This window comes from Phyllopteryx taeniolatus, chromosome 16 (genome assembly GCF_024500385.1).
Source record: "Phyllopteryx taeniolatus isolate TA_2022b chromosome 16, UOR_Ptae_1.2, whole genome shotgun sequence".
In the NCBI taxonomy this organism is placed as follows: domain Eukaryota; kingdom Metazoa; phylum Chordata; class Actinopteri; order Syngnathiformes; family Syngnathidae; genus Phyllopteryx; species Phyllopteryx taeniolatus.
In genome coordinates this window covers 1,610,006-1,633,982 of record NC_084517.1, presented here as the reverse complement: position 1 = coordinate 1,633,982, position 23,977 = coordinate 1,610,006, and the positions used below count along the sequence as shown (strand labels likewise).

Genomic DNA, 23,977 nt, shown 5'->3' with positions numbered 1-23,977 from the left:
TCTACATATTATGAACACTTAAAAACGTATTTTCAGACAGTTGTGCAAATTTACTGAAAAAGTAAACATTTAACCATAACTAGGTACATAAGTATTCACATCCTTGGCTTAATATTTTGTTGAAGCAATCACAGCCTCAAGTCTTCCCTGGGTATGTCTCTGCGAGCTTGGCACACCTGTTTTGGGGCATTTTTTCCCATTTTTCTGTGCAGACCCTCTCAAGGTTAGTCAGGTTTGATGGGCAGCGTTGGTGGACAGCCACTTTTATGTCTTTCCAGAGATGTTCGATTGGATTCAAGTCCGGGCTCTGGCTGGGCCACTCAGGGACATTCACTGGCTGCACCTGAAGCCACTCCTTTGTTATCTTGGCTGTGTGCTTTGGGTCATTGTCGTGTTGGAAGGTAAATCAACGCCCTAGTCTGAGTTCCAGAGCACTCTGGAGCAAGTTCTCTTGAAGAATTTCTCTATATTTGTCAGTTGTCATCTTAGGCTCTATACGGACGAGTCGCCAAGTTCCTGCAGCAGAAAAATAGGCCCACAGCATGATCCTGCCACCACCGTGCTTCACAGTAGGGATGGTGTTTGTCAGGTGATGAGCAGTGCCTCTTCTTCTCCAGATATGACAATTGCAATTCAGGCCAAAAAGGTCTATTTTGATTTCATCAGACCAGAGAATTTTGTTTCTGCAGGTCTGAGAATCCTTAAGGTGCCTTTTGGCCAACTGCAAGCGGGGTGCCATGTGCCTTTTAGTGAGAATTGGCTTCCGTCTGGCCACTCTACCATAAAGGCCTGATTGGTGGAGTGTGTTAGCAATGTTGACCTTCTGGATGGTTCTCCTATTCCCGCAAGGGAACACTGGCGCTCCGCCTTAGTGACCATAGGGTTCTTGTTCAACTCTATGACCAAGGCCCTTCTTCCCCGGTTACTCAGCTCGGTCGGACGGCCAGACCTAGGAAGGGTCCTGGTGGTTCCAAACTTCTTCCATTTACGAATAATCGAGACCACATTGCTTTTCGGGACCTTCAATACTGCTGAAACTCTTTTGTGTCCTTCTCCAGATTTGGGCTTTGACACAATCCGGTCTCGGAGGTCTGCACACATTTCCTTAGACTTTGCACTGCCAACTATGAGACCTTATATACACAGGTGTGTGCAATTCCCAATGGTGTGCAGTCAACTGAATTTACCCCAGGTGTACTCAATTCAAGTTGTAGAAGCATCTCAAGGATGATCAGTGCAAATCAGATGCACCTGAGCTTAAGTTTGAGTGTCACACCAACGGGTGTGAATACTTATGTACCTATTATGTTTGAATGTTTAACTTTTTTATAAATGTATGCAAATTTCTGAAAATATTCTTTTACTTTGTCATTATGGGATAATTTATGATGATTTTTTTTTCAAGAAAACTATTCTCAAATCAGCTTTAGAATAAGTCTGTAACAGCAAAATGTGAAAAAAGTGAATGGGTGTGAATACTTTCTGGTGGCACTGTACAAACAAATAACCATTCACGCTCACAATCACACCTACAGACAATTTACTGTCTTCAATTAACCTTCCATGAATGTTTTTGGAATGTGGGAGGAAACTGGAGTACAGCAATCCCTCATTCTCATTTATCACGGGGGTTAGGTTCCCCACCCCCGCAATAGATGAAAGCCAGGATATAGAAATGCATACGGAAATACTATAGTGAGACTGTGAAGCCCTCTAGGGTATAATTTTGGCCCTGCACCATTATTCTTACTACTGAACACACAAGTTATTTGATAAAGTATATATAACCGTGGTGCGCTCTATTGACTATTTTTAACATTGCGCCTTGGCTTGGTGCGGCTGCAGATGGTAAAAACTAAAAAAATAAAAAAATTTAAAAAATAAAGGTTAAGACACAACAAAAGCTGTAGAGGTAGAATAAAAATTCAATTAACAAACACATTATTACAACAAACAAAACAAGACAACATCGCTAGGCACGCTGGGAGATCCTCTGACAGCAGGCCGCCATGATGACGCAGTAGTGACGTCATCATAAAAAACATGGCGTCGCAATGAGAATATTTCCCAGCAAGCCTAGCGCTGTTGTATAATTGTTAAAATGCTGTTATATCCCCTAACACCATCAATTGTTGTAATAATGTTTTTTAATAATTGTATTAGTTTTTTTTTTAAATATATAATTTATTTTAACAATCTGGCACCAGGAGTGAAAGGGTCATCAAGGCACATGACGTCCGTAGCTTTCTCAGTTGTGCAAGCCAGCTGACATGCCATTGCTTATATTAAAGGTAGTCTAAACACCCCACGACAGCTCCAGTCTTACAACTGGACACAAGCGTAGTGGTGGGCAAACAACAGCCGCGGGCCACATCCAGCCTATTGATCATTTTAATCCAGCCTGCCAAAGATTGGTACAGAATCGCCCAAATCATATCAAAATCATGACTACATTCATTTGACCTTGTCCTGTAATGCCGAGTGGTTCCACCAGGTTGTGCTGTAATGCCCAGTGGTTCCACCAGGTTGTCCTGTAATGCCCAGTGGTCCCACCAGGTAGCGCAGTAGGTACAGTGATACATTGACTTGACTGGCTGTTCTGTTTTTACTCTGCCACTGCTCTAAAAAATGTGAAATAGCGGGACTGCGATATAGCGAGGCAACACTGTACCCGGAAAAAACCCACCAGGCACGGGGGGACATGCAAACTCCACACAGTAAAGCCAGATTTGCCTCAGAACTGTGAGGCAGATTTCATTCACGACATGGTGGCATTCGACCACCATGTCGCCATGTTACATACTTGCTTTTAAAAAAAAAAGTCAAATTTTTCTGATAGGAAGCACTTATTTTCACATTATCTGTATAGAAAAAAAAGCATTTCTATTATTTCTGGAGAAGTTGACGTAAGTTAATAGTTGAGAAAAACTCCAATAAAACTGTTTCAAGGCTCGTTCAGTATCAGGAGAAATAAAACAATTCCCAGAAGGGTAAAAAAAAAAAAAAAAAAAAAAAAAAAAAAAAAAGAGCAAAACTTGTTTTGAATAACACCAGTCATTTGCTTTTTCTATATTGGATTTTTTAAAGAAAGTAATCTAAAGTTTTTATCTTAAGGCCACATCAAACAGCCCTACGCTGACTGAATAAATAGTTTTTCACATTAATACTTACTATACCAATTTATTCATGATGTTCTGTGTTGTTGATAACACAGCAATAAATTTGACTTTCTCCAGAATACAGTGATATTGTACATAGTAACCTACTCAGGGCTGTTGTGCTGGGTGGCTCGAGGCTGAAGAAGCACAGGAGAAGAACTTCCATCTCTCTGGGAGGAGCTCCATTGTATGCCACGCCTCTCCATCCTTAACTGTTTACGGATCTCTTTCACTTCGGCCTTCAACAGGCGTTTTTCTGCTTTCAGCCGCTGCTTCTCGGCTTTCCGGAAGCTACGATCACCTCGTCTGTAGAACCTGAAAAGCCATATCGTCATAAGTGACGGTAAGTAGATGTGGACTATACAGAAAAAACCCTTTTAGCTAATCTTGCCAACCTCAAAGACAGGCCACCTGCTAGATAATGTGGCAAGAGAACAACACAGTAAATTTTCAACTCAAGAGGTACAGTGGGTACGGAAAGTATTCAGATCCCCTTAAATTTTTCACTCTTTCTTGTTGCAGCCATTTGCTAAAATCATTTAAGTTCATATTTTTTCACCTCATTAATGTACAAACAGCACCCCATATTGACAGAAAAAAATGGAATTGTTTACATTTTTGCAGAATTATTAAAAAAGAAAAACTGAAATATCACTCAGCCATAAGTATTCAGACCCTTTGCTCAGTATTTAGTAGAAGCACCATTTTGAGCTAATACAGCCCTGAGTCTTTTTGGGAATGATGCAACAAGTTTTTTACACCTGGATTTGGGAATACTCTGCCATTCCTCCTTGCAGATCCTCTCAGGTTCTGTCAGGTTGGATGGTGAACATTGGTGGACAGCCATTTTCAGGTCTCTCCAGAAATGCTCAATTGGGTTTAAGTCAGGGCTTTGGCTGGACCATTCAACAACAGTCACGGAGTTGTTCTGAAGCCACTCCTATTTTAGCTGTGTGCTTAGGGTCATTGTCTTGTTGGAAGGTTAACCTTCTGCCCAGTCTGAGGTCCTGAGCACTCTGGAGAAGGTTTTCGTCCAGGATATCCCTGTACTTGGCCGCATTCATCTTTCCTTCAATTGCAACCGTCGTCCTGTCCCTGCAGCTGAAAAACACCCCCACAGCACGATGCTGCCACACCAATGCTTCACTGTTGGAATCTGTATTGGACCGGTGATGAGCAGTGCCTGGTTTTCTTCACACATACCACTTCGAATTAAGGCCAAAAAGTTCTATTTTGGTCTCATCAGACCAGAAAATCTTATTTTTCACCATCTTGGAGTCCTTCAGGTGTTTTTTTTTAGCAAACTCCATGTGGGCTTTCATTAGTCTTGCACTGAGGAGGGGCTTCCGTCGGGCCACTCTGCCATAAAGCCCCGACCGGTGGAGGGCTGCAGTAATGGTTGACTTTCTAGAACTTTCTCCCATCTCCAAACTCCATTCTGGAACTCAGCCACAGTGATCTTTGGGTTCTTCTTTACCTCTCTCACCAAGGCTCTTCTCCCCCAATTGCTCAGTTTGGCCAGACGGCCAGCTATAGGAAGGGTTCTGGTCGTCCCAAATGTCTTCCATTAAAGGATTATGGAGGCCACTCTGCTCTTAGGAACCTTAAGTGCAGCAAAAATGTTTTTGTAACCTTGGCCAGATCTGTGCCTTGCCACAATTCTGTCTCTGAGCTCTTCAGGCCGTTCCTTTGACCTCATGATTCTCAATTGCTCCGACATGCACTGTGAGCTTTAAGGTCTTATATAGACAGCTGTGTGGCTTTCCTAATCAAGTCCAATCAGTATAATCAAACACAGCTGGACTCCAATGAAGGTGTAGAACCATCTCAAGGATGATCAGAAGTAATGGACAACACCCGAGTTAAATATATGACTGTCACAGCATAGGGTCTGAATACTTATGGCTGTGTGATATTTCAGTTTTTCTTTTTTAATAAATCTGGAAAAATTTCAACAATTCAGTTTTTTTTCCCGTCAATATGGAGTGCTGTGTGTACATTAATGAGGAAAAAAATGAACTTAAATGATTTCAGCGGGCAGCACGGTGGAAGAGTAGTTAGCACATCTGCCTCACAGTTCTGACCACCGGGGTTCAAATTCCGCCCTCGCCTGTGTGGAGTTTGCATGTTCTCCTCGTGCCTGCGTGGGTTTTGTCCGGGTACTCCGGTTTCCTCCCACATCCCAAAAAGCGGTAAAGAAAATGGATGGATGGATGATTTTAGCAAATGGCTGGAATATAACAAAGAGTGAAAAATTTAAGACGGTCTGAATACTTTCGGTACCCAATGGATTTCAAAAGTATGAACGGCTCAGCAATATTTCTGTAGTGATTGTAACACTGGGGTCTTTTCTTGTACCTGCTGTGGTCAGGGGCAGGTGATCCATGTTCTGGTATAGAGAGAGGAGTTCTGGCTCTCACTAAATTGTGACTAGGATCATGAGAGAAACTGCAAGGCTCGCACAGAGTACAAGATGTACACACACTGTTAAAAAACAACAACAACAACAATTGTATTATACCAGTGGAAAGACAGCAAAGACAGAAAAAAATAAAGGGAGAGAGATTAGCTAGAAACTTCGAATAACAAAAATGCATATTGCTTGAAGGACAAATCTAAGAGTGTATCATGTAAAGACTGCATTTCAATGTATAGGAACCATTTTACCAAAAAACAAGCTCCTTGAGCCAGTAACTCTCACTTTTAATACTTTTGGCCAAACGACTAGCTCAATTGATAAAAAGGTTCTCATCATTTCGTGATGTAAAACCCAAATCAGAAAAACTAGACAATAAAATGAGTAAAATAATTTTTAGCTCGGTCTTTGTCTTTGTCAGGGGTGTCAAACTCGCTGTGGTGGCGACCCCCCGACAAGGAAAAGGTCTTAAGTGAGATGTAAGATACAAGATAATCTGATGCATGCTCATAGTTGTAGAGGGGTTTGCGAATTGTTTGTGCAGACTAATGCTAACCTCATATAAATTCATTTTTTGTGTTTTCAGCTTTTTGTGGCAAGCTACTGAGTGACAATAAAATAAGTAGCAAATTTGAGTTTCTATTTTGCACTTACTGTGGCTATATGTCCTTAATAGACAGCAAATATATTTATTGTGTTTTCATTTTTTTTGTTTCACTGTCAAGCTGCCTGTATACAAGGCAGGAGGATAACTGCACTTTCATTCTAAAAAGTTCGCACTTTTGTTTGTATGGTGTGATGAGTCAGTTGAGCCTTTCAAGATTTCCAGATGGGTGTGGAAATTTATGTAAATTTAAAAATATTTCTAAATAGGTTGTTTAATAAAAGGTACATACAGTTTATACATCTACTGTGATCTCTAAATTGCCACTGTAAAAGAAAACACTGATTCATAATGTTGAAATTGCAAAATTCTGTGTTATGACATTTGAGATTACTCATTTGATTTGAAACAAGATTGGTAACAATAATCAATAAATGTGAATAGTTTCCCAAATGTAGTTATATATAAAGTAATTATGTGCACCCAAAAAAAAAAAAAAAAGGTGGATTGTCGTTATTTATAGTTTACAAGGCCACGGATATACTGGTCCGGCCCACTTGAGATTAAATTGGGTTGGATGTGGCCCGCGAACTAAAATGAGTTTGACACCCCTGGTCTGTGTCAAAAGGAAGGTCGGCCGTATTGTTTTTTGTCACTCCAAGCATATGCAAACGTGTGCTGTGAGGTAAAGCCACATCCTCATCAGACTAATTTATGTAACTCTCATGAGTTCTTCATGTTTGTAATGTAGAACTTGATTTTTGTATGATAAGATGGCGAGCCTAATGTTAATATTAAAGATATTTTTTTATTTAGATTTTTCCAAGTGCCTTGTTTCCATTAAGGGTTCTGGAAAAGAAATCTTTTTTTTTTTTTTGGTTCATCTTGCCTTTCCTTTCTGCTTCCCTGCCCTGGGGTCCGCCATGTGTGTCAACATCACAACAAACCCTGACACTAAGTACATGGTGGGTACTAGTCATGTGGTGAATAAGCTACCATACTTTTGTTTTGCTTGAGAGGTAAGGCTGTTCTATTTTCTTAACATTCATCGTAATTTATTCAATTAATTATTATTCATTCTAAAAAAACATTTGACTAAAATTAGATTAAAATCTGTATTTTCGTCGACTACAACAGGACTTAACAATCACATACTGAAATGACTAATGTGAATTAAGACAAATTTTGGCCAAAAGACTAAAACAAAAATGACAACTAAAACAACACTGACTCCAAGATGGGACTGGCTCATTGAAGAGAAACATGCACATGGCTCCCACTAATTACAACAACTACATTCAGCATGATGGTGAGTTGTAGATTTAATGTTTTTTGTTTTTTTTTACTCGTTTCTACACCAGTCCATCAAAACGATTTTTTTATGTGAAACCGGTTTGTGGTGCAAAAATGGTTGGGGAACCGCTGCCCTATGGCATCTAGCAGTACAAATGTTAATCTTAAACCAGTTAGCAGCTGACAACAAATATAGTACCTGCATTGGTAGCCTCCACCTGTGGTCTGTCCCCTGCAGGAGGAGCAGGGAAGAGTGGAAGAGGACGGAGCTCCGGGCAGGGTAGAGGAAGAAACCTCAGGTACCACCGCGGGCCCAGATATTGCATCCTCTCTACTTGCCCCTACTCCACTCAGGGGCTTGTGGATGCAGCACTGTCCAGAGAACTCCCTGCAAATTTTCTCCACAGCCTCACGGACCACCTGGTCCTTGAACTGGTGGGACAGAATGAGAGGAAAGGAGTGGTCATAAACTGTGGCACACATAGTCAAACCAGCAACACTTACCTTCTCCATGTAAGAGGTGAACCATGCAGGAGGAGTCTTGTCTTCTTCTTTTGTCCCTTTCACTTCTTTCATGATCTCCTGATTCAGAGGGAAGATTGAATAATCCATGGAATTTCACTTGCCATAAACCTTAATAATACAGTTGTTCATTCAAGTCATTTTTTACCATCAAAGGGGAAAATACAGAAGCCAAAAATCCAAATTGAAGCAGATACTTGTCTTGCCAAATGTAGTTTTAGTCATTTTCTGGCAAACTCAAACGGACTCAGGAAGCTACTGTTGCATTTTTTAAATAAATTAACCATTTTGTTTGATTGTTTTGACCTTTTCCTTTATCATTAAATTCCCCAGTTATGCTTAACGCAAGACGTCACACTCCCACACTCCACACAACCCTTGTGCTTATGACCTGATAAAATTTCAGCATCAGATTTATCTGATAGGAATATCAGGTTTAAAAACTGTTTATGACACCACAAACCATGCATTAGCCTACTGTACTTAAAATAACTAATTGGGAACACAAAAGTATACCTTCATCCAGGATAAGAAAAAAATATTTATACTTTTGTCAGGGCTGCTGCCTCAGCACCCTAAACCCCTTCCTGTATGTGTGCGTGTGTGTGTGTGTGTGTGTGTTCGCATGTGCAGGAGTGGAGAGACGAGTTGGAGCCGGGACAAGCTGCTCTCCCCCTCATCAACAGTGTACTTAAGTCGGTCCCTAACGCCACCACGTCGCCAGATAATCTTGTATAGTCACACTGTCAGTCGCATCTAGCTCGTGAAGTCGTTCATACTAAACGAGAAGATCCTGATCAGCACTTTCCCTTGCCTTTCAGAGTCTCCACGCCTGCTTCCTCATCTGCACACCTGCCTGCCTGCGGAGTCCCTCCACACCTGCCTCCTCGCCTGCACACCCTCTCGTCTACCGAAGCCGTCTACGCCAGTTTCCTCGCCTTCACACCTGCCTGCCCAAGTATTCCCTTGTCGGACCTAGTCTCAGCACACAAGACTCAACTACCCCTACCTGGGTGACACCCCCTCCACTTTTTGCCTGTTGCTTGTAAATAAACACCCGATACATTTACTTGTTTTGCTTGTCTCTGCTCTTGGGTCCTGCCCTGCATTACGAACCCTAACAGTACGATCTGGCCAGAGAGAATGAACCCCACAGAGATGGATCCTGGTCATCAACCCACAACCGCACAAGCCATCCTTCTAGAACAACACGACCAGGCTCTCCACCTGCTCATGGGCAAGGTAAAGGAATTTTCTCAAACACATCCTGCAAAGCCAGTTAACTAACTTGCAAACACCGATTCAGCCTCCACATGCACCTGCTCCCGTTTCACTTTCGCAATCTTTCGGAGAACCTTTTGTGCCCACTCCCACATCGTGTGAAGGAGACCTTGGATCATGTCGCTCATTTTTGGTGCTATGCTCATTAGTATTCGAACAACAGCCGCACACATACAGTTCAGACCGTGCAAGGATAGCGTACCTTATTGGTTGCCTTCGTGGAGCAGCGCTCGCCTGGGCCTCGGCAGAGTGGCAGAGGGGGTCAGCTGTGTGCACAACCTATTCCAGCTTCACTGAAGAAAATCTAAAATCTTCGACCACCCAGTGCATGGAAAGGAAGCCAACAAGTGATGAATGTCTCTACGGCAGGGTTCCCGGAGCATGGCTGAATTCTCCGTGGAGTTTCGTACACTCTCGGTTGAGAGCAGGTTCAATGACCAAGCACTCCAAGAGGTATTCATCCGCACGCTCAATGAGTTCATTAAGGACGAGTTAGCCTCCCGTGACGAACCCGCCAACCGAGATCAACTTGTTAACCTGGCGAAAAGGATTGACGGCCGTAAAAGAGAGCGTGATGAGAAGCGACCAGCCCTGCTCTTTCGTAACAGTTCACCTCCACGCACTAACCAGTCAACCGTCTCGCCAACCCAGCCCCCGCCTTTCGCCTGACGCTGTAGAACCCATGCAAGTGGAAAGGGCTAAGCTCACACCTGAGGAAAGGGCACATAGGTTCAATGCGAAGCTGTGTATGTACTGTGGCCAGTGTGGTCATTTTATCCACACCTATCCGGCACGACTATTAAAAGGGTGGGCTCATCAATAGGGGGGGAACTATTGTTGAGTCATATGAGTAGTTCCTCCACACGCTGGCTTCAACTCCCAGCCACCCTGTCTTGGAAGGACCAGTCCCGAGACCTAGCTGCGCAGGTTGACAGCGGGGCGGATGACAACTTTATCGATAGGGACCTGGCGAGACAAATGGGATTCGAGACTTGCCCGTGGCCAAGCCCTTGAAGACCACTGCACTCAACGGACAGTTACTTTCCCATGTGAACCGACAGATCCAACCCGTCTCCCTCCTTCTCTCCGGTAACCACCATGACGTAATCAACTTTTTTGTTTTTGACTGCCCTCAAACACTCTTGGTTCTCGGTTTGCCCTGGCTTAAGTTACATAACCCAGACATTGACTGGACACATCCACCACATGGAGTACGTTTTGTCATACTAATTGTCTGAAATCTGCTCTCATACCTGCCAGTCGTACCAAAGAACCGGACAACCCTGACCTCTCATCGGTTCCAGGGTGCTATCATTACCTGGGTCAAGTCTTCAGCAAGGACCATGCTGTGGCCCTGCCCCCTCACCGCCCATATGATTGCGCCAACAATCTCTTGCCAGGAGCCAGACTCCCTAGCAGTCGACTTTATAACATATCCTGACCGGAGACAGAGTCGATGGAGACGTACATCGCTGAATCACTGGCTGCAGGTATAATTTGACCATCTTCCTCCCCCGTGGGTGCTGGATTCTTTTTTGTGGGGAAGAAAGACTCTACCTTGAGACCATGTATGGACTATAGGGGACTAAATAACATCACTGTGAAGGACAAGTACCCCATCCCATAGTTAAGACTCAGCATCCACCCCCCTCCATGGTGCTAGTATTTTTTTCCAAGCTCGACCTACAAAACCCTTACCATCTCGTCTGCATTCGAGAGGGAGATGAATGGAAAACTGTCTTCAATACACCCCTAGGTCACTATGAATATTTAGTAATGCCATTTGGATTAACCAACACCGTATTTCTCTACCTGGATGACATTTTGATTTTCTCGCAGTCCCCCTGCTGAATCTGCCTTGAGTACCCTCAAGAGTCGCTTCACCTCTGCTCCTGTTCTGAACCACCCCGACCCATCTCGCAAGTTTATCATGGCGGTAGACACATCTGAGGGGCCGTGTTGTCCCAAAGGCAGTCTGAGGATGGTAAGATCCACCCATGTGCCTTTTTCTCCCACAGACTCTCCCCTGCAGGAAGCAATTAAAGCATTGGCGACCGAGATCTCTTGGCAGTAAAACTGGCTCTTGAGGAATGGCGCCACCTTCTGGAAGGAGCGGAGCAGCCTTTTGTGGTCTGGACTGACCATAAGAACCTGGAATATCTGAAAGCTGCAAGGAGACTAAACCCAAGGCAAGCCAGGTGGGCTCTATTTTTTTTTTTTGGTCAGTTCAACTTCACGTTGACTTACATCCCTGGATCTAGAAATGTCAAGCCGGATGCCCTGTCTCGCCAATTTTCTGCCGGTACGGCCAAGGAAGACCCCGAATCCATCCTCCTTCCACTTGCCTTGTGGCTGCGGTTGAGTGGGAGATTGAAGCCCTGGTCAAGAGGGCTCAAGGTGAGCAAGCAGACCCCCGTGGGGGGTCTCAGAGGGACATGTTTGTCCCCGAGTCTGTTCGTTTCCAGGTCTTGGAATGGGCACACAATTCCCGTCTAACATGTCACACAGGTATCCATAGGACGGTGGCCGTTTTGCATCAGCGCTTCTTTTGGCCAACCATGGAGACGGACACCCGCTCATACGTCACTGCCTGAACCGTTTGTGCCCAAAGCAAGACCTCAACTAGGCCCAGTTCGAGTCTCCTCCTCCCGTTGCCAATTCCCAGCCGCCCATGGCACCATATAGCCTTGGATTTTGCTCCTGGTCTTCACCCATCAAAAAGCAACACAGTCATCTTTACCGTGGTGGACCGTTTCCCGAAAGCAGCACATTGCATTGCACTCCCTAAGCTCCCATCCGCCAAGGAGACCACCAATCTACTGGTCCAACATGTTTTTCGCTTGCACGGCATTCCTTCTGATATTGTCTCTGATAGGGGCCCCCAGTTCACCTCACAGACCTAGAAGGCGTTTTGTGCAGCACTGGGCATTAGAGTGAGCCTTTCCTCTGGTTTCCATCCCCAGACGGATGGTCAATGCAAGCGCACAAATCAGCAGCTAGAGACGGCTCTCCGTTGCATGACACAGTCCAAACCTGCTTTGTGGAGTAATCTGCTTGCTTGGATTGAATACGCCCATAACTCCCTGCCAACCGCTTCTTCTGGTATGTCCCCTTTCCAGTAGACTTTACACTGATCTGATCGGTATCGGCCGATAATTAGCATTTCATGCTGATCGGCTTTAATGTCATAATTCTCCGATCCGATCAATGACGTCACTGATCGGCTCCGCAAAAGACATTTATTCCACATCGCCGTCGTGTTCCGTCAATTCGAATCCAAAAGCTAGTTTATTTTTAGCCTTGTCGCGTGTCTTTTGACGCAGTACTGTAAATATCTGACCACCAATAAAGTTGTTTTAAAAAAACATGTCGGCGGTGTAAGACAAACAACACGTAATGCCCGGATCAGACTACAAGACAAATTTGGTCTTTCACGATTGCACTATGTCAGACTACTGCAATAAAATCTTGTATTGCCATACCACCGCGTCCCGTTTTTACAATCACTGGGCTTCATCTTCTCAACTCAAATGAGTGTGTTTATAAGAACAAAATGGGGGAAAACGTGTTGGTGGTCACCGGTGCTCGGGAGAGGACGTTCGTTTAAGGCTTGCTTGAGGTATGTTCACGTACTTTTAATACGGTACCGCTCGCAAGCAGGCAACAAAACATTATGTAGCCTAGCAAGCTAGTGCTAGCACTAACGGTTGTAAGCGAACATACAGGCGTCTGCTGACCAGGATTTGAGTAAATGGGATCCGGAATGGGCGGCACGGTGGATGACTGGTTAGAGCCTCTGCCTTACAGTTCTGAGGACCGGGGTTCAATCCCCGGCCCCGCCTGTGTAGAGTTTGCATGTTCTCCCCGTGCCTGCATGGGTTTTCTCCGGGCACTTCGGTTTCCTCCCACATCCCAAAAACATGCATGCTAGGTTAATTGACAACTCTAAATTGCCCGTAGGTGTGAATGTGAGTGTGAATGGTTGTTTGTTTATATGTGCGATTGGCTGGCAACCAGTTCAGGGTGTACCCCGCCTCCTGCCCGATGATAGCTGGGATAGGCTCCAGCACGCCTGCAACCCTACTGAGGAGAAGCGGCTCAGAAAATGGATGAATGGATGGGATCCAGAATGGTCAGATGAGTGAACTTTCTCTGGATCGCCAGCCGAACTTCATCCAGAGATCCTCCGGATGATATGGAAACGAAGGCAACTCGTTTGCAGCTCGCGTTCGCTACATTTAGCGAGCAAACACGCTCCTTAAATCCTTGTTACATAAAAACATAATTTAGTCCCACTAGTTCACATTACAATGCAACATCTGTTGCCAGTATTCATTTGAATTTTCCATTTCGTCCATCTTGGAGGAATTCAACACCCGCGAGTCGAACGTCTTTTAGGACTGCGACGAAGAAAAGTAATGTTTTTTTTTTTTTTTTTACCCTTGCAAAACACGTCATCAATAAAAAGTATTCTCTCGTAATGGTATGTATTTTTTTAAACTTACAGGTTATGCATCCAGCAGACGTTCGACTCCCATTCCAGTACGCAGTGCAGACAAAAAAGGCAATTGAAAGCTTTTTTTTCTCCACGACAGCAATTTCAACAACGTATTTTTATAGTAATAGTTATGTTTCTAAACTGCACAGTTGTACTTTGAGCAGAATTGGGGACTGGTTTCAAGAACAATGACAACACATTCCCCGCCACCAAAGAATAAAATCCAGATGCGGATAAAACTTGGCTAGATTTTATGCGCAAGGTAATAAAAACCTGGACTATTGAGCAAACGGTAGAGGAGGAGAATTTGGAGGAAAAAAGTGCAAGTGTGGGAGCCCCATTTGTTAATGCATTTTTGTCTAATTTAAATTCTGTACATAGTTATACTTGTAAATAAATTATTTTTATGTCAAAAGTACTTTATCAGTGTTGTTTTATGTTCTGATGTTTGAGATTTTCACTAAAGAAAAAAAATATTGGTGTCAAAGTCATTGTTCTGCTTGATCTGTCTGCTTTCACAAAAAGGCTGTTTTCTCAGTTTTTTTTCCCTCCAGAAACAGATTTGGCTGAAAGTAGCCTATATTTGACTGCTGATTACTAAAGAACGTTGTAAGCTAGAGACAAATGTTTTTTTTCTGATGAAAGAAGAGAGTCTGATCATTCTTTTGATGGTTTTGGTGTTTAAACAGTCGTAGTACACAATATTCTGTGGGGCTTGAAAGATGAGTGAAATTGCCCGAAAATGCCTGGCAGTCTCGGGTTCCCTGTTCAGGAAACGGCTGGCAGTGCCTACCATGCTCTGTTCTGGCACCGCCGCCTGAATCTTGCGACTGACCACCTGAGCAAGAGCAGGACAGTGCTGAGGGGGTCTAAAGCCCCGCTTTGGCTCTGCACCGGCCTTGCCAGTGGAAATCCTTGCTGGTTGGCCACGGGTCTCATACACATTCATGTGCAGTCGATTTCCCTGCCTTGCTGCACTCTGTGAGGCACAAAAACAAACTGTTAAAAACTGATGTTGAAACTGTCTTGACAAATATTTTAAACATAAATACTAAAAGTGAAAATGTGCACTGTAGTGTATTACATTCATAAAAAAGGTAATTAAACCAAGTTGTTTTCAGCAAGTTCTTTAATTTCTGAATTTTATTTTTGGTGTCCCCATTTATAACTTTCAAGTTGTAGGGGTCCCTCGGTTTACGAAGGAGTTCCATTCCTACGGTGGTGATGTAATCACAATTTGTACGTAAGGTGGAACCTGTAGTAGTCTATCACTAACCTACTCTAAATCAGTAGTACAGTCATAATTACAGTAAATATTGTACGAAAAGGACGAAGCCATAAATATAAAACAATCCAATCAAAAACAGTGCATACGGTGGTAACGGTGTGTGCTTTCTTGTGCCGTGTGATGACATATTCTTATACCACTGTGAAAACTAAGCAAAAGCAAAGCAAAGCAAATTTATTTATATAGCACATTTCATACACAAGGCAACTCAATGTGCTTTACATGATTAAAAGCATTTAAAAACAAAGAAAAAAAACAGCCTATAAACATTTAAAACGAGGGGGTAAAAAACAAAATAAAAGTACAATTAAAACAGCATACAGTGCAAGAAATATCATTTAAAAGTGGAAAAACTCTAAAACGCATTTGAAAAATGAAGAGTTTTTAACCTGGACTTAAAGACATTCACACTTGGGGCTAACGTCACTTCTGTTGGCAACTTATTCCATTTGTGTGCAGCATAAAACTAGTACTTTGCGCATCATTTTTAACCTTGAAACATCTTATGTCAGGACCCTCAAAAACCGAGGACTAGGGCTGCAAAAATATCACCATCGTGATAATAGCACGTGCAATATGTGTATTGCAAAGACGTGCAAAGAAATTAACAGGTACAGTGGGTACGGAAAGTATTCAGACCCCCTTAAATTTTTCACTTGTTATATTGCAGCCATTTGCTAAAATCATTTAAGTTCATTTTTTCCACATTAATGTACACAAACCAGCCCATATTGACAAGGGAAAAAAATTAATTGTTGAAATTTTTGCAGATTTATTAAAAAAGAAAAACTGAAATATCACACAGCCACAAGTATTCAAACCCCTTGCTCAGTATTTAGGAGAAAAACCCTTATGAGCTAATACAGCCAATACAAGCGACGATCCCCTCCAAGCTGAGAACAATACCACACTAGCCAATGACTTGAATACCTTCTACTCCAGATTTGAAAAGACTGTAGAGCTGATCGAGGACTTCAGGAGGCATCCTTCGCCACAGCTGCCCCTCACGTTGTCCAGCTGCCTTGTGTCAACCGTCGAGACCTTCAAGTTCCTGGGAATTACAGTCTCTCAGGACCTGAAGTGGGCGACCAACATCAACTCCGTCCTCAAAAAGGCCCAGCAGAGGATGTACTTCCTGCGGCTTCTGAGAAAGCTAGGCCTGCCACCGGAGATGCTGAGACAGTCCTACACAGCGGTCATCGAATCAGTCCTGTGTTCTTCCATCACAGTCTGGTTTGGTGCTGCTACAAAAAAGGACAAACTCCGACTGCAACGGACAATCAAAACTGCTGAAAGGATTGTCGGTACCTCCCTACCCACCATTGAGGACTTGCACGCTGCTAGAACTAAGACAAGAGCGTGCAAAATCCTCTCGGACCCTGCGCATCCCGGTCACCAGCTCTTCCAGCTCCTTCCCTCAGGTAGGCGCTACCGATCAATGCAAACTAGAACTAGCAGACATTCCAACAGCTTCTTCCCTCTTGCGATCAGCTTCTTAAACACCGAACCTACAATTCCATTACAACATGCTGGCAATTTTTTTACTTGAGTTCATTGTCACATTTCTGTGGGGCCAATCATACATTATTCGTGCACTCACTGTAGTTGTCTCGCCATGCTGCACTATTTGCATATACCGGCCACTTATGCCAGAGTAGCATCTGCTCCATTTGCACACTGATTGAGGAGTATCTACAACATTTGCACAACCAACATTGTCCCAGATTATCGCACTACTCGTCACTTTAAACCGCATACACTCCTTGAAGTCTCGGCGCCCTTTGCACAATGGTCATTGCACCGGACTATTGCAATATTCGTCATTTGAACTGCTCTAAGTGCTAGAGGACCCGGCATCTTTTTGCACAATTGTCAAAAAAACAAAAAAAATGTACCGGCATTACCATATAACTAGCAACCCTTTACTGCTCAGTGACTGGTTTTTTTGTCAATGTCTTTATGTCTCCAAAGTGTTCTCTGTCAATTGACTGTCTGTTGTCGTACTAGAGCGGCTCCAACTACCCGAGACAAATTCCTTGTGTGTGTTTTTGGACATACTTGGCAAATAAAGATGATTCTGATTCTGATGAGTCTTTTTGGGAATGATGCAACAAGTTTTTTACACCTGGATTTGTGGATCCTCTGCCACTCCTCCTTTCAGATCCTCTCCAGTTCTGGATAGTGAACGTTGGTGGGCAGCCATTTTCAGGTCTTTCCAGAGATGCTCAATTAGGTTTAAGTCAGGGCCATTCAAAAACAGTCATGGAGTTGTTCTGAAGCCACTCCTTCATTATTTTAGCTGTGTGCTTAGGGTCATTGTCTTTTTTGAAGGTGAACCTTCAGCCCAGTCTGAGATTCTGAGCACTCTGGAGAAGGTTTTCGTCCAGGATATTCCTGGACTTGGCTGCATTCATCTTTTCTTCGATTGCAACCACTCTCCCTGTCCCTGCAGCTGAAAATAACAACCACCATGCTTCACTGTTGGGACTGTATTGGACAGGTGATGAGCAGTGCCTGGTTTTCTCCACACATGCCACATAGAATTAAGGCCAACAATTTCTATCTTGGTCTCATCAGACCAGAGAATCTTATTACTCACCATCTTGAAGTCCTTCAGGTGTTTTTTAGCAAACTCCATGCGGGCTTTCATGTGTCTTGCACTGAGGATTCCGTCAGGCCACTCTGCCATAAAGCCCCAGTTGGTGGAGGGCTGCAGTGATGGTTGACTTTCTTGAACTTTCTCCTATCCCGACTGCATCTCTGGAGCTCAGCCACAGTGATCTTTGGGTTCTTCGTTACCTCTCTCACCAAGGCTCTTCTCACCCAATTGCTCAGTTCGGCCAGCTCTAGGAAGGGTTCTGATCGTCCAAAACGTCTTCCATTTCAGGATTATGGAGGCCACTGTGCTCTTAGGAACATTCAGTACAGCAGAATTTTTTTTGCAACCTTGGCCAGATCTTTGCCTTGCCAGAATTCTGTCTCTGAGCTCTTCAGGCAGTTCCTTTGACCTCATGATTCTCATTTGCTCTGACATGCACTGTGAGCTGTAAGGTCTTATATAGACCAGGGAGTGGCTTTCCTAATCAAGTCCAATCACTATAATCAAACACAGCTGGACTCCAATGAAGGTGTCGAACCATTTTAAGGATGATCAGAAGAAATGGACAGCACCCAAGTTAAATATTTGAGTGTCACAGTAAAGGGTCTGAATACTTATGGCTGTGTGATATTTCAGTTTTTCTTTTTTAATAAGTCAGCAAAAACTTCAACAATTACGTTTATTTTTTCTGTCAATATGGGGTGCTGTGTGTACATTATCCATCCATCCATTTTCTGAGCCGCTTCTCCTCACTAGGGTCGCGGGCGTGCTGGAGCCTATCCCAGCTGTCATCGGGCAGGAGGCGGGGTACACCCTGAACTGGTTGCCAGCCAATCGCAGGGCACATCGAAACAAACAACCATTCGCACTCACAGTCATGCCTACGGGCAATTTAGAGTCTCCAATTAATGCATGTTTTTGGGATGTGGGAGGAAACCGGAGTGCCCGGAGAAAACCCACGCAGGCACGGGGAGAACATGCAAACTCCACACAGGCGGGGACGGGGATTGAACCCCGCACCTCAGAACTGTGAGGCTGACGCTCTAACCAGTCGGCCACCGTGCCGCCTGTGTGTGTACATTAATGAGGAAAAAAAATTAACTTCAATGATTTTAACAAATGGCTGCAATATAACAAAGAGTGAAAAATTTAAGGGGGTCTGAATACTTTCCGTACCCACTGCATATCATATTGCATGCTTTGTTACATGCGTGTGGCGTTTTTTCTGAGTTTGATCAATCAGATGCGACCTTAAATGCGCATCGCCATCCAACCCCCCCTAGATACTGGTCTCCTATTGGCTAGAGCGGCCCCATAGGCGTTCAGTGAGACTCTCAGCAGCAATGGGAAATGCACAAAGACGAAAACAACAAACAACTTCTGCCTAAAATGAATCTGGAAATCTGGAAAAAGTTAATAACTCTTTGTGCTGCTTCTGTCTCTTCATTTGTACCTCAATTCCTCAGTAGCATGCCAGTCATCAAAGGTGTTGTAATCACTCATAAAGTAAATGACTAAATCACTGATTATTGGTTTAAATGTGCTCATTTCTGTCCTCAGAGTACTTCACGTTTACTTATCAGAAAATCTGTGTCAGGTTGCTATGATTGCTCGTAAAATCTAATGGCTGAAGTGCTGCGCATTAATGTGGAACAATGTAATGATGCTTTGACAGGAACTACTTGAGACGTTCAAAGAGTGTACATAATCAATTGATGGAATTGAACATGGAATTTTCTGAGCCAATTATAATCGAGTATTCAGCAAGACCATGGTATAAAAAATGTATTTAAAAAACATGCATCGATCTATATATTTCTTTACATATAATTTTTTGTTTCATCAAATAGAGCTGTTGTATGGAAACATGAATATTTTTACATACAATAGTTTCCATTTCCCATATAGTTCCTGACATGGAAATGTATTATATCAAATTCCATATATCCATCCATCCATTTTCTGAGCCGCTTATCCTAACAAGGGTCGTGGGCGTGCTGGAGCCTATCCCAGCTATCATCGGGCAGGAGGCGGGGTACACCCTGACTTGTCTGCCAGCGAATCGAAGGGCACACATAAACAAACAACCAGTCGCACTCACATTCACACCTAGGGGCAATTTAGAGACGTCAATTAACCTACCATGCATGCTTTTGGGATGTGGGAGGAAACCGGAATGCCCGGAGAAAACCCACACAGGCACAGGGAGAACATGCAAACTCCACACAGGTGGGGCCGGGGATTGAACCCCGGTCCTCAGAACTGTGAGGCAGACACTCTAACCAGTCGGTCACCGTGCCGCAAATTCCATATATTATTATTATTCCAGGCGGCACGGTGGACGACTGGTTAGAGCGTCAGCCTCACAGTTCTGAGGACCCGGGTTCAATCCCCGGCCCCGCCTGTGTGGAGTTTGCATGTTCTCCCTGTGCCTGCGTGGGTTTTCTCCGGGCACTCCGGTTTCCTCCCACATCCCAAAAACATGCATGCATTGGAGACTCTAAATTTCCCGTAGGCGTGAATGTGAGTGCGAATGGTTGTTTGTTTCTATGTGCCCTGCGATTGGCCGGCAACCAGTTCAGGGTGTACCCCGGCTCCTGCCCGATGACAGCTGGGATAGGCTCCAGCACGCCCGCGACCCTCGTGAGGAGAAGCGGCTCAGAAAATGCATGGATTATTATTCCATACTGACCATAACCCCCTTTCACAGAAATTGTAAATGTGTGGCAACTTCAGCTCTAATATCTGGTGTGACGTACAAATACGTGTAGGATAGCAACAAAACGGGTAGCAAATGTTGGTCCAGGGTGTTAAACTTTACACCACTGTTCCACCTCTACACAATTCCCGTTTACACAGCTCTGTTGCAACTGAAACTACCACTGAAGCCAGAAAAATCACGGGTTGACTTCATCCCATTCCCCATTCCATGTTGGTGAGCGTCACTGAACAGCCACATGGGGAAATGCTGGCTTTGACGGGCAGTATGAAGTTGAATACAGTCCCCAGTCTCCTTATTTGTGAAATGTACTATTATGAATTACCGTGTGGACAGCAATTAAACATACCTTGAGTGCCTCTTCGTACTCTACTGCAATGGAAGCAGAAAGATTACTTTGAAATAGGACCTTATTTGCAGGTTTGTGTGAATATTTATTTTTACCAACTGGGTTGTCATGATTTCTTACCTTGGCTGTTAATGGAAACCTGGCAGAAAGGGAAGAGTATTTGTTAATGACAGGGTAATTTCACAGTCAACCCGTTACGATAATCCACAAGGCTAAAGTGGAAAGCAACTGGACCTCTGTTCTTAATTGTTAAAGATGTTTGTCCAGGTGAAAAATTCGACAAACAAGAGGCCAGGCCTTTCCTTCATCCCTTGAGTATTGTTGTGTGACATGTTTGTTTGAATGATGACAGAGACATATGTCATGTCAAATCCTGGTCCAATTGTCTAATTTTTGAGGGGAAAAAAAACTATTGTTGAACAAAAATGCACCCAAATCAGTGGAACACTGTCAGCTAACATGGTGGCAGTGTATCTTCAAAAGAAGATGGAACCGGGTTTCAATATTTATCTGCCGTCACTTAAACAACAAAGTTAATCCATGTACATCAGTAACACATTTTTATGCAAAGCGTTGAATGCAGAGAAAATCTCTCACCTCTTCGTTCTCTTCGTCAAAATAGGTCAGCTGAAGGCTACACAAACCAAAGGAACGCTTTACCTGCGAGACACACACACACACACACACACACTTAAATCATGATGAACTCCAATTGATAGGCAGCACTCTTACAACAGCTGCAGAAATGTCAGTTGGAGCTGGCGGACTGCCTAAATGAAGGTCTACAACTAACTGGACAGGTGGCAGGAGGAGCTGTGCTTAGTGAGGAACGTCGGCAATGTGGCCCGGAGGAGTTGAGAAGTGATTTGGAGCTAGATGGGATTGGACATTGAGACATTCTTTCTTTCATATCTATGTTCCTCGAAAAACAGATGCTACAGTTGCTTGGTTACTTTGAACTTTGCTCATGGCAATGATGTCACATACCATGTGATGGCAACATATTTTGATCAACTGCTGAGGAAGACTCAAGACCTCCTTCATCTATATTCGTGTCATACAACAAAAAGCATGGATGTTTCTTTTGTGACAGTGGCCTCTTGGAAAAGTAATCTCGGCCGTCTGTATGTTTCACATATATTGAGGACTGACAATAAGTGTATACCAAATTTGCCATTTTTAATTGTGCTATGACTTTCCAGGACATCAAAACAGTACAGTTTTGTGTGTCATCTGAGTCAATGAACCAAGGAAGAAAAAAACATATCAAGAGGAAAATATGTGCAAAATTGACCAATAAAGAGCAGGCCAACACCAGCCAAAACAATACACAATAAACAACAAAACACTTGCACAGACTAAGGACATTCCATACAAGAGTTATCACAAACAATGCTTTTACAAAGGTAATAATATTCCTTTTTGATATTTTATCTCACTAATGCTGATAAAAGTGGTATATATTTGGGCTTGGAAGTCAGAGTACATTTCTGAGATTAGTTTTGGAGCAAATTAAGTCTCATATTAGAACCTATGTCTGTATAGATGTATACCTTAGTTCAGGTCATGTACTTTGCTCGAGCAAAAAGAAGATAAGGAGTTTGTCATATTAAAATATTGGCCTTAACAGCAGCCTCCCATGTATTAATATTTTTGGAGTGAATGTTACAGTAAAAATCAACTTAGTTGTAATACAATGTCTGTCTTCGATGGTGCTAAAATGTTGTAACCAGTATTGAGTGGAGGTTACCTAACTATTGTTTCCATGAACAAGAATTTCACGATACTAGAAATTCACGATTATTCTCACACAATATGGTGGTAAATTCTTCTATTCGTGTTTCCTCAAGGACAGGTTTTGCATCCCACCCATCCATCCATCCATTTTCTTTACCGCTTATCCTCACTAGCACTTGGAACAAATCGTACGACGTTAAGTGCTAATACGTGTCTCCTGTTAGCTTACCATGGCCTCCATCGAGTCCCAGCTCTTGGTCTCGGATCCCGACAGGAGAAAATTCTTGGAATTCCCCCTGAAATTCACCTTTACGTTAATGCAGAAGTCCATTGTGTCACTCTCACCGCACTAATACATATTATGTATGCAAGCCATGAGGCGTTTTCACGGACTAGACAAGGGCGATGTAGGTTAATCTCGCCAGTTGGCTCATTTTGGAAGACGATGAGGCGTATGTTGTGTTTACATCAGCAACATGTACACGCCCACTCTGCACCTTGTGCCCGGAACAAGGAGCGTCACTTCCGCTTAATGCCTGGAAAAATACAATACTTCTTTTTAATAATGATTATTTTTCACTAACCCTTTACAAAGATAATGCTCCATTTTGTTGGACACTGTCAGAAATATAATAATTTGACAACATTCTGACTTTTTAGTCTGCCGTGGTGTAAAACTGCACTGCATCTTACAGAGCTCTTTCTGATATTTTAAACTACATAAAGTATCAGCAAAATATTACATATACCTAGTGATGTTTCCAGATGTGCCGTGTGTTCGGTAATGCACGTAGCGTTTCCGCAAAGCACATATTTATCTAGTATAATTTAGGAGAGGAGCCGGAAGTGATGACGTCAAAGCCTCGCCACCCGCTCTATGCGGTTAAGACTCCAAACTCTATTAGCCTATACAAACTACACAATCTTTATCCAAACTCTGAGCTGACCGCGACTCTATTAAAAAGCCTGAATGAAGGGTTTATATTGCTGTCAAATCCTGCGTGAAACTAAAGCGCTCGCGAATCGGTCACGTGGTAAGAATTTGGATCGCTTGGACAGGATAGCGAGCGATTATGCGTCACTCCTCGGAATCCTTGGAAACAGGTTGCTGGCCGCACTGCGGTTGGTGCACTCGACTCTCAACCTGGTGAATGGTGGTCCTGTGACTGCGGTCAAGCCAGCCTCCACTCGAAAAGTAGCAGTCAAGCCAGCCGCCCCTAATTTCGTTCATACTCGGCATTACTGTAATAGGTCGCCAACTCGCGGTGAAGCCACCTTCAAAATAAAAGCTTCCCAATAATACGGTGTCAGTGTTCTTCGGTTAAGGAATGCAGCCAGCAAAGTTAATTAGAATCTTGAGATACATTGCATACATACATACATTAAAATAATTACTTTATTTGATATCTTGGGAAAAATAAATGGCAATGGACTGCACTTATATAGCGCTTTATCTCCATCATCACAGTGGCCAAAGCGCTTTACAAAGACTCATATTCACACACACAATCAT

The 23,977-nt window shown here is 43.4% G+C and overlaps 1 protein-coding gene across 10 annotated transcripts in view; it reads right to left on the bottom strand.

The window, feature by feature from the left end:
• Positions 1 to 23,695, bottom strand: part of nbr1b (NBR1 autophagy cargo receptor b) — an 85,299-nt gene extending 61,604 nt beyond the window's left edge. For 4 of the 10 annotated variants that reach the window (XR_009784617.1, XM_061748099.1, XM_061748096.1 and 1 more), the window contains exons 1-9: positions 22,694 to 23,179; positions 21,325 to 21,387; positions 20,848 to 20,866; positions 20,728 to 20,750; positions 14,566 to 14,751; positions 7,976 to 8,053; positions 7,671 to 7,903; positions 5,517 to 5,642; positions 3,267 to 3,473 (exon numbers count right to left, since the gene is read on the bottom strand). Coding sequence is in view for 9 of the 10 variants with exons in the window: in XM_061748099.1 (XP_061604083.1) it covers positions 3,267 to 3,473; positions 5,517 to 5,642; positions 7,671 to 7,903; positions 7,976 to 8,053; positions 14,566 to 14,751; positions 20,728 to 20,750; positions 20,848 to 20,866; positions 21,325 to 21,387; positions 22,694 to 22,795 (1,037 nt within the window). In the remaining variant the exon portion in view is untranslated. Of the gene's footprint in view, positions 1 to 3,266; positions 3,474 to 5,516; positions 5,643 to 7,670; positions 7,904 to 7,975; positions 8,054 to 14,565; positions 14,752 to 20,727; positions 20,751 to 20,847; positions 20,867 to 21,324; positions 21,388 to 22,693; positions 23,181 to 23,213 lie in introns of those variants that run through there. The other 6 variants (XM_061748101.1, XM_061748102.1, XM_061748100.1 and 3 more) reach the window with 5 other exon arrangements.
• Between the last annotated feature and the right edge of the window lie 282 nt (positions 23,696 to 23,977).